A 17,500-nucleotide genomic window follows, 5' to 3' on the forward strand; every position below is an offset into this window, starting at 1 on the left:
CTGGTCGTAGACAGTTCCTACTGCTAGTTTAAGACCGGAGCCTGTTAGCTACTATTCCAACTCAGTATCCTGTACATAGATCAGTGTGTGCAGCCAGGGCTGGTCGTAGACAGTTCCTACTGATAGTTTAAGACCGGAGCCTGTTAGCTACTATTCCAACTCAGTATCCTGTATAAATATCAGTGTGTGCAGCCAGGGCTGGTTGTAGACTGTTAGTAAAACTATTTTAAGACAGTGAGAGACACTGATAGCCAGGGGGTTAGGCTCTTCCTGTAGGTGTCAGTTCTATAGCCAGTCAATGCTAGTTTCTAACAGTGTCATGTCCTGACATACAATCCAGACCAGGGTTAGGCTCTTCCTGTAGGTGTCAGTTCTATAGCCAGTCAATGCTAGTTTCTAACAGTGTCATGTCCTGACATACAGCCCAGACCAGGGTTAGGCTCTTCCTGTGGGTGTCAGTTCTATAGCCCGTCAATGCTAGTTTCTAACAGTGTCATGTCCTGACATAAAGCCCAGACCAGGGTTAGGCTCTTCCTGTGGGTGTCAGTTCTATAGCCAGTCAATGCTAGTTTCTAACAGTGTCATGTCCTGACATACAGCCCAGACCAGGGTTAGGCTCTTCCTGTAGGTGTCAGTTCTATAGCCCGTCAATGCTAGTTTCTAACAGTGTCATGTCCTGACATACAGTCCAGACCAGGGTTAGGCTCTTCCCGTGTGTTGGTTCTGTCCTCCGGTCTCTCTCCGGTCGGTCGGAGCATTAATATGCCGGGGCATGCTGCGGCTGGGCAGACTGGCTGGCTGTGTTGACATGGCGACAGCCCTGGTCCTAATTGTCCAGGAGTCTGTTTAATATGCCCTGATCAGGGCTCGGCTGACAGAAACACACTGTGTGTGTGTGTGTGTGTGTGTGTGTGTGTGTGTGTGTGTGTGTGTGTGTGTGTGTGTGTGTGTGTGTGTGTGTGTGTGTGTGTGTGTGTGTGTGTGTGTGTGTGTATTGGCGTGCATTTGGTGTGTCTGTGTGTACACAAATACACAAACACACACACAGCTACACTGCTATAGTACGAGGTATGTGGTGTGTGTGTGTGTGTGTGTGTGTGCTAGCCTTAGCAGACGTGTGATTTTCTGCTATAGTCTATCAGTGTTTATGGATATAGGAATGACCTCTATCCACAAGTATCCTCTACAGGAATGTCCTCTACCCACTAGTATCTCCTTTAGGAATGTCCTCTACCCACTAGAATCTCCTACAGGAATGTCCTCTACCCACTAGTATCTCCTACAGGAATGTCCTCTACCCACTAGTATCTCCTACAGGAATGTCCTCTACCCACTAGTATCTCCTATAGGAATGTCCTCTACCAACTAGTATCTCCTATAGGAATGTCCTCTACCCACTAGTATCTCCTATAGGAATGTCCTGTACCCACTAGTATCTCCTATAGGAATGTCCTCTACCCACTAGTATCTCCTATAGAAATGTCCTCTACCCACTAGTATCTCCTACAGGAATGTCCTCTACCCACTAGTATCTCCTACAGGAATGTCCTCTACCCACTAGTATCTCCTACAGGAATGTCCTCTACCCACTAGTATCTCCTACAGGAATGTCCTCTACCCACTAGTATCTCCTACAGGAATGTCCTCTACCCACTAGTATATCCTACAGGAATGTCCTCTACCCACTAGTATCTCCTACAGGAATGTCCTCTACCCACTAGTATCTCCTACAGGAATGTCCTCTACCCACTAGTATCTCCTATAGGAATGTCCTCTACCCACTAGTATCTCCTACAGGAATGTCCTCTACCCACTAGTATCTCCTACAGGAATGTCCTCTACCCACTAGTATCTCCTACAGGAATGTCCTCTACCCACTAGTATATCCTACAGGAATGTCCTCTACCCACTAGTATCTCCTACAGGAATGTCCTCTACCCACTAGTATCTCCTACAGGAATGTCCTCTACCCACTAGTATCTCCTACAGGAATGTCCTCTACCCACTAGTATCTCCTACAGGAATGTCCTCTACCCACTAGTATCTCCTACAGGAATGTCCTTTATCCACTAGTATCTCCTACAGGAATGTCCTCTATCCACTAGTATCTCCTACAGGAATGTCCTCTACCCACTAGTATCTCCTACAGGAATGTCCTCTACCCACTAGTATCTCCTACAGGAGTAATGTGGATCACACATCATTCAAACCTTTGTCCTGAGGGTAATATAGACTGTCATAATAATCCCACAGCAGATTTCATAAACAATCATCCTTTGTGAGTGAGTGAGTGTGTGTGTGTGTGTGTGTGTGTGTGTGTGTGTGTGTGTGTGTGTGTGTGTGTGTGTGTGTGTGTGTGTGTGTGTGTGTGTGTGTGTGTGTGTGTGTGTGTGTGTGTGTGTGTGTGTGTGTGTCTTTGTGTGTGTGTGTGTGTGTCTTTGTGTGTGTGTGTGTGTGCCTTTGTCTACATTTGTATGTGTGTGTGACTACATGTGTGTGTTTGTGTGTGTGTCTGTCTGTGTAGAGCCATCACCCTGGACAACACTCTGGTCATCCTGTCCAGCGTGGCTCCTGATGCTGGACGGTACTACACCCAGGCTGTCAACGACAAGAACGGAGAGAACAAAACCAGCCATCCTGTCCTACTGACTGTGGAGAGTAAGTAGAGAGGATACACACACACACACACACACACACACACAGACACGTAGACACACACACACACACACAGACACGTAGACACACACATACACACACACACACACATACACACAAACACACACACACACACACATACACGCAAACACACACACACACACACATACACTCACACAAACATACACACAAACACACTCACATACACTCACACAAACATACACACACACACACAGACACGTAGACACACACACAAACACACTTACAGACACACACACTCACAAACAGACACACACACCTTCCCATACGGTAGCAGCAGGTTGTGTTGAAGGCAGATATAACCGTGGTGTTCCTGTTGGGAGGACGTTTCTCTGTGTTCTACATGGGTTCATCCAACAGGTGTTTTATATTGAGCTGACAGACACAGCTACACTGACCTCTAGTGGCTGTCTGTCTAACTGTCACCTCCCCTGTCATTCCTGTTACACTCCTAAAGGCTTCTTCGTGAAGGGATACGGTTCTTCCAAGAACCGTTCTGATCTGAAGAACTCTTTTTGGAAGACTAGGGTTCTTTGTAAGGCGAAGGGTTCTATCTAGAACCTTTAAGATCCTAAGAACTGTTTTTGGAGACTAGGGTTCTTTGTAAGGCGAAGGGTTCTATCTAGAACCTTTAACATCCTAAGAACTGTTTTTGGAAGAAAGAGTTATTTGATGATTCTTTTGAAGGCGAGAAGGATCCTACATAGCACCATATATAATATTTCTCAGCATGCTATATTGCAAGGAGATTTTCAGATTTTTCTTTAACTGTAATATTTGTGTTTTTGCATGTACATTGATTGGTTGGTTAATTTAATGCTACACAAAGATACAAAACATTGAGTTTTCTAAACTAATCCAATCTGTTAGTAATAGGATTTACTGCACCCGTTATTGAGATGGAGCTTCCTGCTTAGATGATTGAGGTAGTCAATCTTCCCTAACCTGGCAGTCATTCTGAATGCAACTTGTGGGTGATTATCAATTACACTTGTTGGGTATCCTATCTCTGGCAGGATTCCAATAGGAATTACACATCACTTTGCAAGCCAGCATAATGTGACTTGCAGGCCTGATGTGGCCTGTAAACCAGGAGTTTACTAATGCCACTCTGTTAGGGTATAACTATGCCCTCTGTGAAAGGCCTTATGGTCTATGTAATGTATTGTCATAAATAATTACATTTTTAAGGATAATAAGGCTGGTTCTAGGAAGAACCCTCCAAAGATACAATGGTTCTTGGTAGAACCATATACAGGAGGCTCTATAAAAAAAACTTAAATAAAGGGTTCTAGATAGAACCCTCTGCAAAGGGTTCTGCCCATGCCCATTAAGGGTTCCTCTATGGGGACTAGCTGCACACCCTGTATGGTTATACTTAGCACCTTTGTTTGTAAGAGTGCAGCCTGTGTAACAGAGGGGTTGCAACACCACATTCCCCTGATGATGGATAACCATATCTGAGACCTGACGACTCACCAAACTAATGCCCAGGCTTTAGCTTTGGCTAGCAGACCCGGGTTTGAATCCCAGTCGGTCTAGAGTTTCCCTAAAGTTAGAAGCTGGTGCCAGGGGAGGGCTAGAGTCCGGAATAGGCCTGGCTGCAGTGTGGAGCTGGGTGGTGCTAGAGTCCTGAATGGCTGCAGTATGGAGCTGGGTGGTGCTAGAGTCCTCCCTGGCTGCAGTATGGAGCTGGGTGGTGCTAGAGTCCTGAATGGCTGCAGTATGGAGCTGGGTGGTGCTAGAGTCCTGAATGGCTGCAGTATGGAGCTGGGTGGTGCTAGAGTCCTCCCTGGCTGCAGTATGGAGCTGGGTGGTGCTAGAGTCCTCCCTGGCTGCAGTGTGGAGCTGGGTGGTGCTAGAGTCCTCCCTGGCTGCAGTGTGGAGCTGGGTGGTGCTGCGATCCTCCCTGGCTGCAGTGTGGAGCTGGGTGGTGCTACGGTCCTCCCTGGCTGCAGTATGGAGCTGGGTGGTGTTAGAGTCCTCCCTGGCTGCAGTGTGGAGTTGGGTGGTGCTACGGTCCTCCATGGCTGCTGTATGGAGCTGGGTGGTGTTAGAGTCCTCCCTGGCTGCAGTGTGGAGCTGGGTGGTGCTAGACTCCTCCCTGGCTGCAGTGTGGAGTTGGGTGGTGCTACGGTCCTCCCTGGCTGCAGTATGGAGCTGGGTGGTGTTAGAGTCCTCCCTGGCTGCAGTGTGGAGCTGGGTGGTGCTAGACTCCTCCCTGGCTGCAGTGTGGAGCTGGGTGGTGCTACGGTCCTCCATGGCTGCAGTGTGGAGCTGGGTGGTGCTAGACTCCTCCCTGGCTGCAGTGTGGAGCTGGGTGGTGCTACGGTCCTCCCTGGCTGCAGTGTGGAGCTGGGTGGTGCTACGGTCCTCCCTGGCTGCAGTGTGGAGCTGGGTGGTGCTACGGTCCTCCCTGGCTGCAGTGTGGAGTTGGGTGGTGCTAGAGTCCTCCCTGGCTGCAGTGTGGAGCTGGGTGGTGCTACGGTCCTCCCTGGCTGCAGTGTGGAGCTGGGTGGTGCTACGGTCCTCCCTGGCTGCAGTGTGGAGCTGGGTGGTACTAGAGTCCTCCATGGCTGCAGTGTGGAGCTGGGTGGTGCTGCGATCCTCCCTGGCTGCAGTGTGGAGCTGGGTGGTGCTAGAGTCCTCCCTGGCTGCAGTGTGGAGTTGGGTGGTGCTACGGTCCTCCCTGGCTGCAGTGTGGAGCTGGGTGGTGCTACGGTCCTCCCTGGCTGCAGTGTGGAGCTGGGTGGTGCTAGAGTCCTCCATGGCTGCAGTGTGGAGCTGGGTGGTGCTGCGATCCTCCCTGGCTGCAGTGTGGAGCTGGGTGGTGCTAGAGTCCTCCATGGCTGCAGTGTGGAGCTGGGTGGTGCTAGAGTCCTCCATGGCTGCAGTGTGGAGCTGGGTGGTGCTGCGGTTCTCCCTGGCTGCAGTGTGGAGCTGGGTGGTGCTACGGTCCTCCCTGGCTGCAGTGTGGAGCTGGGTGGTGCTAGAGTCCTGCCTGGCTGCAGTGTGGAGCTGGGTGGTGCTAGAGTCCTCCCTGGCTGCAGTGTGGAGCTGGGTGGTACTAGAGTCCTCCCTGGCTGCAGTGTGGAGCTGGGTGGTGCTACGGTCCTCCCTGGCTGCAGTGTGGAGCTGGGTGGTGCTAGAGTCCTCACTGGCTGCAGTGTGGAGCTGGGTGGTGCTACGGTCCTCCCTGGCTGCAGTGTGGAGCTGGGTGGTGCTAGAGTCCTCCCTGGCTGCAGTGTGGAGTTGGGTGGTGCTACGGTCCTCCTTGGCTGCAGTATGGAGTTGGGTGGTGCTAGAGTCCTCCCTGGCTGCAGTGTGGAGCTGGGTGGTGCTAGAGTCCTCCTTGGCTGCAGTATGGAGCTGGGTGTAGCTGGGTGTAGCTGGGTGTAGCTGGGTGGTGCTAGAGTCCTCCCTGGCTGCAGTATGGAGTTGGGTGGTGCTAGAGTCCTCCTTGGCTGCAGTATGGAGCTGGGTGGTGCTAGAGTCCTCCCTGGCTGCAGTATGGAGTTGGGTGGTGCTAGAGTCCTCCCTGGCTGCAGTATGGAGCTGGGTGGTGCTAGAGTCCTCCTTGGCTGCAGTATGGAGCTGGGTGGTGCTAGAGTCCTCCCTGGCTGCAGTGTGGAGCTGGGTGGTGCTAGAGTCCTCCTTGGCTGCAGTATGGAGCTGGGTGGTGCTAGAGTCCTCCCTGGCTGCAGTATGGAGCTGGGTGGTGCTAGAGTCCTCCCTGGCTGCAGTATGGAGTTGGGTGGTGCTAGAGTCCTCCCTGGCTGCAGTATGGAGCTGGGTGGTGCTAGAGTCCTCCTTGGCTGCAGTATGGAGCTGGGTGGTGCTAGAGTCCTCCCTGGCTGCAGTGTGGAGCTGGGTGGTGCTAGAGTCCTCCTTGGCTGCAGTATGGAGCTGGGTGTAGCTGGGTGTAGCTGGGTGTAGCTGGGTGTAGCTGGGTGGTGCTAGAGTCCTCCCTGGCTGCAGTATGGAGTTGGGTGGTGCTAGAGTCCTCCTTGGCTGCAGTATGGAGTTGGGTGGTGCTAGAGTCCTCCCTGGCTGCAGTGTGGAGCTGGGTGGTGCTAGAGTCCTCCCTGGCTGCAGTGTGGAGCTGGGTGGTGCTGCGGTTCTCCCTGGCTGCAGTGTGGAGCTGGGTGGTGCTACGGTCCTCCCTGGCTGCAGTGTGGAGCTGGGTGGTGCTAGAGTCCTGCCTGGCTGCAGTGTGGAGCTGGGTGGTGCTAGAGTCCTCCCTGGCTGCAGTGTGGAGCTGGGTGGTACTAGAGTCCTCCCTGGCTGCAGTGTGGAGCTGGGTGGTGCTACGGTCCTCCCTGGCTGCAGTGTGGAGCTGGGTGGTGCTAGAGTCCTCACTGGCTGCAGTATGGAGCTGGGTGGTGCTACGGTCCTCCCTGGCTGCAGTGTGGAGCTGGGTGGTGCTAGAGTCCTCCCTGGCTGCAGTGTGGAGTTGGGTGGTGCTACGGTCCTCCTTGGCTGCAGTATGGAGTTGGGTGGTGCTAGAGTCCTCCCTGGCTGCAGTGTGGAGCTGGGTGGTGCTAGAGTCCTCCTTGGCTGCAGTATGGAGCTGGGTGTAGCTGGGTGTAGCTGGGTGTAGCTGGGTGGTGCTAGAGTCCTCCCTGGCTGCAGTATGGAGTTGGGTGGTGCTAGAGTCCTCCTTGGCTGCAGTATGGAGCTGGGTGGTGCTAGAGTCCTCCCTGGCTGCAGTATGGAGTTGGGTGGTGCTAGAGTCCTCCCTGGCTGCAGTATGGAGCTGGGTGGTGCTAGAGTCCTCCTTGGCTGCAGTATGGAGCTGGGTGGTGCTAGAGTCCTCCCTGGCTGCAGTGTGGAGCTGGGTGGTGCTAGAGTCCTCCTTGGCTGCAGTATGGAGCTGGGTGGTGCTAGAGTCCTCCCTGGCTGCAGTATGGAGCTGGGTGGTGCTAGAGTCCTCCCTGGCTGCAGTATGGAGTTGGGTGGTGCTAGAGTCCTCCCTGGCTGCAGTATGGAGCTGGGTGGTGCTAGAGTCCTCCTTGGCTGCAGTATGGAGCTGGGTGGTGCTAGAGTCCTCCCTGGCTGCAGTGTGGAGCTGGGTGGTGCTAGAGTCCTCCTTGGCTGCAGTATGGAGCTGGGTGTAGCTGGGTGTAGCTGGGTGTAGCTGGGTGTAGCTGGGTGGTGCTAGAGTCCTCCCTGGCTGCAGTATGGAGTTGGGTGGTGCTAGAGTCCTCCTTGGCTGCAGTATGGAGTTGGGTGGTACTAGAGTCCTCCTTGGCTGCAGTATGGAGTTGGGTGGTGCTAGAGTCCTCCTTGGCTGCAGTATGGAGCTGGGTGGTGCTAGAGTCCTCCTTGGCTGCAGTATGGAGCTGGGTGGTGCTACGGTCCTCCCTGGCTGCTGTATGGAGTTGGGTGTAGCTGGGTGTAGCTGGGTGTAGCTGGGTGTAGCTGGGTGTAGCTGGGTGGTGCTAGAGTCCTCCTGGCTGCAGTATGGAGTTGGGTGTAGCTGGGTGTAGCTGGGTGTAGCTGGGTGTAGCTGGGTGTAGCTGGGTGGTGCTAGAGTCCTCCTTGGCTGCAGTATGGAGCTGGGTGGTGCTAGAGTCCTCCCTGGCTGCAGTGTGGAGCTGGGTGGTGCTAGAGTCCTCCTTGGCTGCAGTATGGAGCTGGGTGGTGCTAGAGTCCTCCCTGGCTGCAGTATGGAGTTGGGTGGAGCTGGTGCTGGTGCTGCGGTTCCTGGTCCATCTGACTGGCTGATTTAACCAGCCTATAAATGAGCTCTGTATTTTAATGGCCCCTAACCGAAGCAGATTTATGAAAAGACACTGAGACAGTCTGTATGTGTTACTGATACCAAACACAGGGCCTGGGATCACACGCAGAACCCCCCCTGGAGGCAGGGGGAAATGAGATGAGATGGAGAGAGAGATCTCTGATTGAGGCCAGTGAATCGATGGTTGGTTGCAGGGCTGCAAGGCTCTGTGGAACAGGCTGAATGATGGCTCTGCATTTAATCACCTCCTGCTATGTTTGTCTCAATTAAACAATAGAATGGTTCCTGGTAGGGCTGGGAATTGCCAGGGACCTCACGGTATGATATCATCACCATACTTAGGTGCCGATACGATATGTATTATGATTCTCACGATTCTATATGTGTTGCGATTCGATAATGTGATTTCATTGCTGTTCGATGTTCCAAACATATTGCTCACCACATGTCTGCTGCAGAGAGACAAGAGAGAGACATGACAAAATGAGTTTCTCTCAGTCTTGGCAATAAAAGTGGTGAAGGAAAATGGTCTCCCTATTTAAAAGGAAGATTTAGAACAAGCTATGTATCACATTCTGACCTTGATTTTCTCTTGTTTTGTCTTTAGTTAGTATGGTCGGGGCGTGAGTTGGGGTGGGCAGTCTGTTATTTGTTTCTATGTTTAGGTTTGTTCATTTAGCCTGATATGGGCCTCAATCAGAGGCAGGTGTTTTGCATTGTCTCTGATTGGGAGCCATATTTAGGTTGCCTGTTTTCACTGTTGGTTTGTGGGTGTTTGTCTTCCGTGTCAGTGTTTGTTGCCACACGGTACTGTTTCGGTTTGTTCACATTTGTTATTTTGTTATTTGTGTAGTGTTCAGTTTATATTATTAAAACATGGAGACTTACCACTCTGCGTATTGGTCCTCCGATCCTTCTCGCCTCTCCTCGTCAGATGAGGAGGAAGAGATAGACAGCCGTTACACTATGAAGAAAAAATACTAGAGTTTTGATGCAGGTACAGCAAACTACCGCAAAATTAATACTACCATATTGTCAAAACGATACGATACGATGTATTGGCAAAATAATATCCGATATGTAACTGTACTGATTTTTTCCCGCACCGCTAGTTCCTAGCACCTTGATTTACACAGGCTAAGGCTGTGTTGGAGGGGAACACAGAGAGTCTATAGAGAGAGATAGAGAAGGAGGGGAACACAGAGAGACTATAGAGAGATAGAGGAGGAGGGGAACACAGAGAGACTATAGAGAGATAGATGAGGAGGAGAACACAGAGACTACAGAGAGATAGAGGAGGAGGGGAACAGAGAGACTATAGAGAGATAGAGGAGGAGGGGAACACAGAGAGACTATAGAGAGATAGAGGAGGAGGGGAACACAGAGAGACTATAGAGAGATAGAGGAGGAGGGGAACACAGAGAGACTATAGAGAGATAGATGAGGAGGGGAACACAGAGAGACTATAGAGGAGGAGGGGAACACAGAGAGACTATTGAGAGATAAAGGAGGAGGGGAACACAGAGAGACTATAGAGGAGGAGGGGAACACAGAGAGACTATAGAGGAGGAGGGGAACACAGAGAGACTATAGAGAGATAGAGGAGGAAGGGAACACAGAGAGACTATAGAGGAGGAGGGGAACACAGAGAGACTATAGAGAGATAGAGGAGGAGGGGAACACAGAGAGACTATAGAGGAGGAGGGGAACACAGAGAGACTATAGAGGAGGAGGGGAACACAGAGAGACTATAGAGAGATAGAGGAGGAAGGGAACACAGAGAGACTATAGAGGAGGAGGGGAACACAGAGAGACTATAGAGAGATAGAGGAGGAGGGGAACACAGAGAGACTATAGAGAGATAGATGAGGAGGGGAACACAGAGAGACTATAGAGGAGGAGGGGAACACAGAGAGACTATTGAGAGATAAAGGAGGAGGGGAACACAGAGAGACTATAGAGGAGGAGGGGAACACAGAGAGACTATAGAGGAGGAGGGGAACACAGAGAGACTATAGAGAGATAGAGGAGGAAGGGAACACAGAGAGACTATAGAGGAGGAGGGGAACACAGAGAGACTATAGAGAGATAGAGGAGGAGGGGAACACAGAGAGACTATAGAGAGATAGAGGAGGAGGGGAACACAGAGAGATAGAGGAGGAGGGGAACACAGGGAGACTAGAGAGAGATAGAGGAGGAGGGGAACAGAGAGACTATAGAGGAGGGGGGGAACACAGAGAGACTATAGAGGATGAGGGTAACACAGAGAGACTATAGAGAGATAGAGGAGGAGGGGAACAGAGAGACTATAGAGAGATAGAGGAGGAGGGGAACAGAGAGACTATAGAGGAGGGGAACACAGAGATACTATAGAGAGAAAGAGGAGGGGAACACAGAGAGACTATAGAGGATGAGGGTAACACAGAGAGACTATAGAGAGATAGAGGAGGAGGGGAACAGAGACAGACTATAGAGAGATAGAGGAGGGGAACACAGAGAGACTATAGAGAGATAGTGGAGGAGGGGAACAGAGACAGACTATAGAGAGATAGAGGAGGGGAACACAGAGAGACTATAGAGAGATAGTGGAGGAGGGGAACACAGAGAGACTATAGAGAGATAGTGGAGGAGGGGAACACAGAGAGACTATAGAGGAGGGGAACACAGAGAGACTATAGAGGAGGGGAACACAGAGAGACTATAGAGGAGGAGGGGAACACAGAGAGACTATAGAGAGATAGATGAAGAGGGGAACACAGAGAGACTATAGAGAGATAGAGGAGGAGGGGATCACAGAGAGACTATAGAGAGATAGAGGAGGAGGGGATCACAGAGAGACTATAGAGGAGGGGAACACAGAGACTATAGAGGAGGGGAACACAGAGAGACTATAGAGAGATAGAGGAGGAGGGGATCACAGAGAGACTATAGAGAGATAGAGGAGGAGGGGATCACAGAGAGACTATAGAGGAGGGGAACACAGAGACTATAGAGGAGGGGAACACAGAGAGACTATAGAGAGATAGAGGAGGAGGGGATCACAGAGAGACTATAGAGGAGGGGAACACAGAGACTATAGAGGAGGGGAACACAGAGAGACTATAGAGAGATAGAGGGGGACACAGAGAGACTATAGAGGAGGAGGGGAACACAGAGAGACTATAGAGGAGGAGGGGAACACAGAGAGACTATAGAGAGATAGAGGGGGACACAGAGAGACTATAGAGAGATAGAGGGGAACACAGAGAGACTATAGAGGAGGAGGGGAACACAGAGAGACTATAGAGGAGGAGGGGAACACAGAGAGACTATATAGAGATAGAGGAGGAAGGGAACACAGAGAGACTATAGAAGAGGAGGGGAACACAGAGAGACTATAGAGAGATAGAGGAGGAGGGGAACACAGAGAGACTATAGAGAGATAGAGGAGGAGGGGAACACAGAGAGATAGAGGAGGGGAACACAGAGAGACTAGAGAGAGATAGAGGAGGAGGGAAACAGAGAGAGACTATAGAGAGTTATAGGAGGGGAACACAGAGACTATAGAGAGATAGAGGAGGAGGGGAACAGAGAGACTATAGAGAGATAGAGGAGGAGGGGAACAGAGAGACTATAGAGAGATAGTGGAGGAGGGGAACACAGAGAGACTATAGAGAGATAGAGGAGGAGGGGAACAGAGAGACTATAGAGGAGGGGAACACAGAGATACTATAGAGAGAAAGAGGAGGGGAACACAGAGAGACTATAGAGGATGAGGGTAACACAGAGAGACTATAGAGAGATAGAGGAGGAGGGGAACAGAGACAGACTATAGAGAGATAGAGGGGAACACAGAGAGACTATAGAGAGATAGTGGAGGGGAACACAGAGAGACTATAGAGAGATAGTGGAGGAGGGGAACACAGAGAGACTATAGAGGAGGAGGGGAACACAGAGAGACTATAGAGGAGGGGAACACATAGAGACTATAGAGGAGGAGGGGAACACAAAGAGACTATAGAGAGATAGAGGAGGGGAACACAGAGAGACTATAGAGAGATAGAGGAGGAGGGGAACACAGAGAGACTACAGAGAGATAGTGGAGGGGAACACAGAGAGACTATAGAGAGATAGAGGAGGAGGGGATCACAGGGAGACTATAGAGAGATAGATGAGGAGGGGAACACAGAGAGACTATAGAGCGATATCTCCACAGTGATAGCATCCTAGCTGTATCTCCATGGTTATGGCATCCTAGCTGTATCTCCGTGGTGATAGCATCCTAGCTGCATCTCCATGGTGATAGCATCCTAGTTTTATCTTCATGGTGATAGCATCCTAGTTTAGTCTTCATGGTGACAGTATCCTATCTTTATCTCCATGGTGATAGCATCCTAGCTGCATCTCCATGGTGATAGCATCCTATCTTTATCTCCGTGGTGATAGCATCCTAGCTGCATCTCCATGGTGATAGCATCCTAGTTTTATCTCCGTGGTGATAGCATCCTAGCTAAATCTTCATGGTTATAGCATCCTAGCTACCTTTGAATGGTGAGAGTATCGGAACTATCTGTTGAAGAATGATGAGAGTATAGTAACGATATGTTATTGAATGGTGAGAGTGCAGTGACTATATGTTATTGAATGGTGACAGTGCAGTGACTATATGTTATTGAATGGTGAGAGTGCAGTGACTATATGTTATTGAATGGTGAGAGTGCAGTGACTATATGTTATTGAATGGTGAGAGTATAGTGACTATATGTTATTGAATGGTGAGAGTATAGTGACTATATGTTATTGAATGGTGAGAGTATAGTGACTATATGTTATTGAATGGTGAGAGTGCAGTGACTATATGTTATTGAATGGTGAGAGTATAGTGACTATATGTTATTGAATGGTGAGAGTATAGTGACTATATGTTATTGAATGGTGAGAGTGCAGTGACTATATGTTATTGAATGGTGAGAGTGCAGTGACTATATGTTATTGAATGGTGAGAGTAAAGTGACTATATGTTATTGAATGGTGAGAGTGCAGTGACTATATGTTATTGAATGGTGAGAGTATAGTGACTATATGTTATTGAATGGTGAGAGTGCAGTGACTATATGTTATTGAATGGTGAGAGTAAAGTGACTATATGTTATTGAATGGTGAGAGTGCAGTGACTATATGTTATTGAATGGTGAGAGTGCAGTGACTATATGTTATTGAATGGTGAGAGTGCAGTGACTATATGTTATTGAATGGTGAGAGTATAGTGACTATATGTTATTGAATGGTGACAGTGCAGTGACTATATGGTATTGAATGGTGACAGTGCAGTGACTATATGTTATTGATTGGTGAGAGTGCAGTGACTATATGTTATTGATTGGTGAGAGTGCAGTGACTATATGCTATTGAATGGTGAGAGTATAGTGACTATATGTTATTGAATGGTGACAGTGCAGTGACTATATGGTATTGAATGGTGACAGTGCAGTGACTATATGTTATTGATTGGTGAGAGTGCAGTGACTATATGTTATTGATTGGTGAGAGTGCAGTGACTATATGCTATTGAATGGTGAGAGTGCAGTGACTATATGTTATTGAATGGTGAGAGTGCAGGGTGGACAATCTTATCAGGAGCTGTCGTTGTTCACCCGTATCTATTATTTAAACAGGAAAGTCTGACTGAGATATACAATCTATTTTACAAGGGAGAACTGGCCATGACCCATATGCTTTTCTAACCATGCTTGTGTGCGTGTGTGTGTGTGTGTGTGTGTGTGTGTGTGTGTGTGTGTGTGTGTGTGTGTGTGTGTGTGTGTGTGTGTGTGTGTGTGTGTGTGTGTGTGTAGACGTGGGGGGGCCTGTGGACCCCATCACCCCCACCATCATCATCCCTCCTAAGAACACCAGTGTGAACGCGGGGAGGAATGATGTCATTATGGAGTGTGTGGCCAATGCTAGGTGAGTGAACACACACACACACAGAGAGACCACCTCTGTCACATTTCACTATCACCTAATGTCTTTTGTTTGGGTCTCTTTTAGAAAATTGTTCATCCGTCCTATTCAATGCTTTTCTCCTCTCATCCCCTCCTCCTCTCTGTCTCTCCTCTCTCTCCATTCTTCTCCTCCTCTCCTTATCTCTGCTCTGAATCCAAACTATTATGGCCAATTCAAAGACTTGATCAGTATGACAGATGTAATACAGTGCTCTGTCAATGCCTCACAACCTTGAAACAGAATTTGAATCATATTAATAACCTCTCTTTCTCCCCCTCCCTCTCTCTCTCTCCCCCCCTTCTCTATCTCTCTTTCTCCCCCTCCCCCTCTCTCTGTCTCTCTCCCTCTGTATATCTCACTCTCCCCCTTCTCTCTCTGTCTCTCTTTCTCTCTCTGTCTCCCTCCCTCTGTATATCTCACTCTCCCTTTCTCTCTCTCTCTTTCTTTATCTGTCTCCCTCCCTATGTATATCTCACTCTCCCCCCTCTCTCTCTCTCTCCCTCTGTATCTCTCTCTCTCTCCCTGTTCTCACCCCCTCTCTCTCTCTCTTTCTCTCTCTCTCTCTCTCTCTCTCTCTCTCTCTCTATTGCTCTCCCCTTCTCTCTCTCTCTCTTTCTATCTCTGTCTCCCTCCTTCTGTATCTCTCTCTCTCCTCTCCTCCAGACCTCTGATCAAGATGGTTATAACCTGGCGTAAGGATGGTGTTGTGGTCAGTACAGGGATACGTGACTTTGGCCGCAGGCTGACCATCAGCCTCCCAGCGGTCAGTGACAGTGGTTACTATGAATGTGAGGCCACCCTCCGCAGCAGCACTGTGCCACCGGTCAACGCAGGGGCCTACCTACATGTTCTAGGTACACACACACACACGCACGCACGCACGCACGCACGCACGCACGCACACACACACACACACACACACACACACACACACACACACACACACACACACACACACACACACACACACACACACACACACACACACACACACACACACACACACACACACACACACATGGGAGTTTCTCCACATGTTGGTTAGACTAGGTAAAGAACCACCTACTAGTTCTCCTGTCAGTGGTCAGGTTGAGGGAATATCATTGTGTGTAAATTTCAGAAGTCTTTACATCAGTTTGACATGCTGCTGGACCATGGAGATAAATGGACTCCCCATCCCGGATCCGGGATATTTGCCATCAAAAACCCTGACTAGCATAGCGTAGCCTAGCGCGAACGGTATATAATAAAATATAATATCATGAAATCACAAGTGCAATATTGCAAAACACAGTTTAGCCTTTTGTTAATCCATCTGTCGTCTCAGATTTTGAAATTATGCTTTACAGCGTAAGCAATACTTGCATTTGTGTAAATGTATCGATCGCTCGACAAAACAAAAGAACAGCTAGCGTCAAGTAACTTGGTATCAAAAATCAGAAAAGCAATCAAATTAATCGTTTACCTTTGATGATCTTTGGATGGTTTCCCTCACGAGACTCCCAGTTAGACAGCAAATGTTCCTTTTGTTCCATGAAGATATTTTTTATGCCCAGGAATCCACCGGAAAAAGCGTTCGCGACAACGCCGGAAAAAATGTCAAATTATATTCATAATGTCCACATAAACATGTCAAATGTTGTTTTTGATCCTCCCTGTGTAGGGTGCCGTCTTTCGGATGGGACGTTAAACGGGTGTCCTGACTCTCTGAGGTCATTAAAGATCCCACGGCACTTATCGTAAGAGTAGGGGTGTTAACCCCGGTGTCCTGGCTAAATTCCCAATCTGGCCCTCAAACCATCATGGTCACCTAATAATCCCCAGTTTACAATTGGCTCATTCATCCCCCTCCTCTCCCCTGTAACTATTCCCCAGGTCGTTGCTGCAAATGAGAACGTGTTCTCAGTCAACTTACCTGGTAAAATAACGGTAAAATAAAATAAATAAAAATCCAACTTCAGGGTGTTTTTCAAATATCGATTCGATAATGGCTGATCTTCACTAGGACCGAGAGGAACAATGGCTGCCATTCACTTTTGCGCAAAAATCACTCGGAGAGCCCCCACCTATCCACTTACGCAATGTGTCCTTTCACGCTCATTCTTCAAAATAAAAGCCTGAAACTATGTCCAAAGGCTGTTGACACCTTAGGGAAGACATAGAAAAAGAAGTCTGGTTGATATCCCTTTCAATGGGCAATAGGAATGCATGGGAACAGAGAGGTCTCAAGAACAGTGCCACTTCTTGGTTGGATTTTTCTCAGGTTTTCGCCTGCAATATCAGATCTGTTTAACTCACAGACAACATTTTTACAGTTTTGGAAACTTCAGAGTGTTTTCTATCCTAATCTGACTATTATATGCATATTATAGTTTCGGGGGCTGAGAAATAGGCAGTTTCAAATGGGTACGCCTTTTTAGCCAAAAGTGTAAACTGCGCCACCTAGTTAGAAGAGGTTTTAAACAAGAGGTGGATTGTGAAGAAATGTCTCTGTCTCTATCTGATGATGCAGTCCATTACTCTGCACTAGTCTCAACGAGACTAAACCTTGGAAATAACATACTTATTGGATGTACAGGATGGATTTAATGTAAGTTAACACAAACCAAGAGGACCAAGACACCTTATCATTAACATGACTTTATTGTTAAAACTTGTTCAATTGAACAAAAATGTTCAAGAAAATTAGAGGAAGGTTATAACTGTTTCCCTCTCCTCCTCTCCCCTCCTCTCATCCTCCCCTCCTGCTCTCCCCTCCTCCGTTCTCCTCCTCTCCTCGTCTCCCCTCCTCCTCTCCTCTCCCCTCCTCTCCTCTCCCCTCCTCCACTCTCCTCCTCTCCTCTCCCCTCCTCCGTTCTCCTCCTCTCCTCTCCTCCCCTCTCCTCCTCTCATCCCCTCTCCTCCTCTCCTCGTCTCCCCTCCTCCTCTCCTCCCCTCTCCTCCTCTCCTCCTCTCCTCGTCTCCCCTCCTCCTCTCCTCTCCCTTCCTCCACTCTCCTCCTCTCCTCCCCTCTCCTCCTCTCCTTGTCTCCCCTCCTCCTCTCCTCCCCTCTCCTCCTCTCCTCCTCTCCTCCTCTCCTCC

General features: G+C 49.2%; 1 protein-coding gene across 1 annotated transcript in view; it reads left to right on the forward strand.

Annotated features, from left to right (window-relative positions):
* Positions 1-17,500, forward strand: part of LOC129867574 (protein sidekick-2-like) — a 100,653-nt gene that overhangs the window by 4,700 nt on the left and 78,453 nt on the right. Inside the window, exons 3-5 of the mRNA XM_055941065.1 lie at positions 2,525-2,658; positions 14,269-14,380; positions 15,083-15,273. Of these exons, the coding sequence (XP_055797040.1) occupies positions 2,525-2,658; positions 14,269-14,380; positions 15,083-15,273 (437 nt within the window). The remainder of the gene's footprint in view (positions 1-2,524; positions 2,659-14,268; positions 14,381-15,082; positions 15,274-17,500) is intronic.

This window comes from Salvelinus fontinalis, chromosome 2, assembly GCF_029448725.1.
Source record: "Salvelinus fontinalis isolate EN_2023a chromosome 2, ASM2944872v1, whole genome shotgun sequence".
NCBI lineage: Eukaryota > Metazoa > Chordata > Actinopteri > Salmoniformes > Salmonidae > Salvelinus > Salvelinus fontinalis.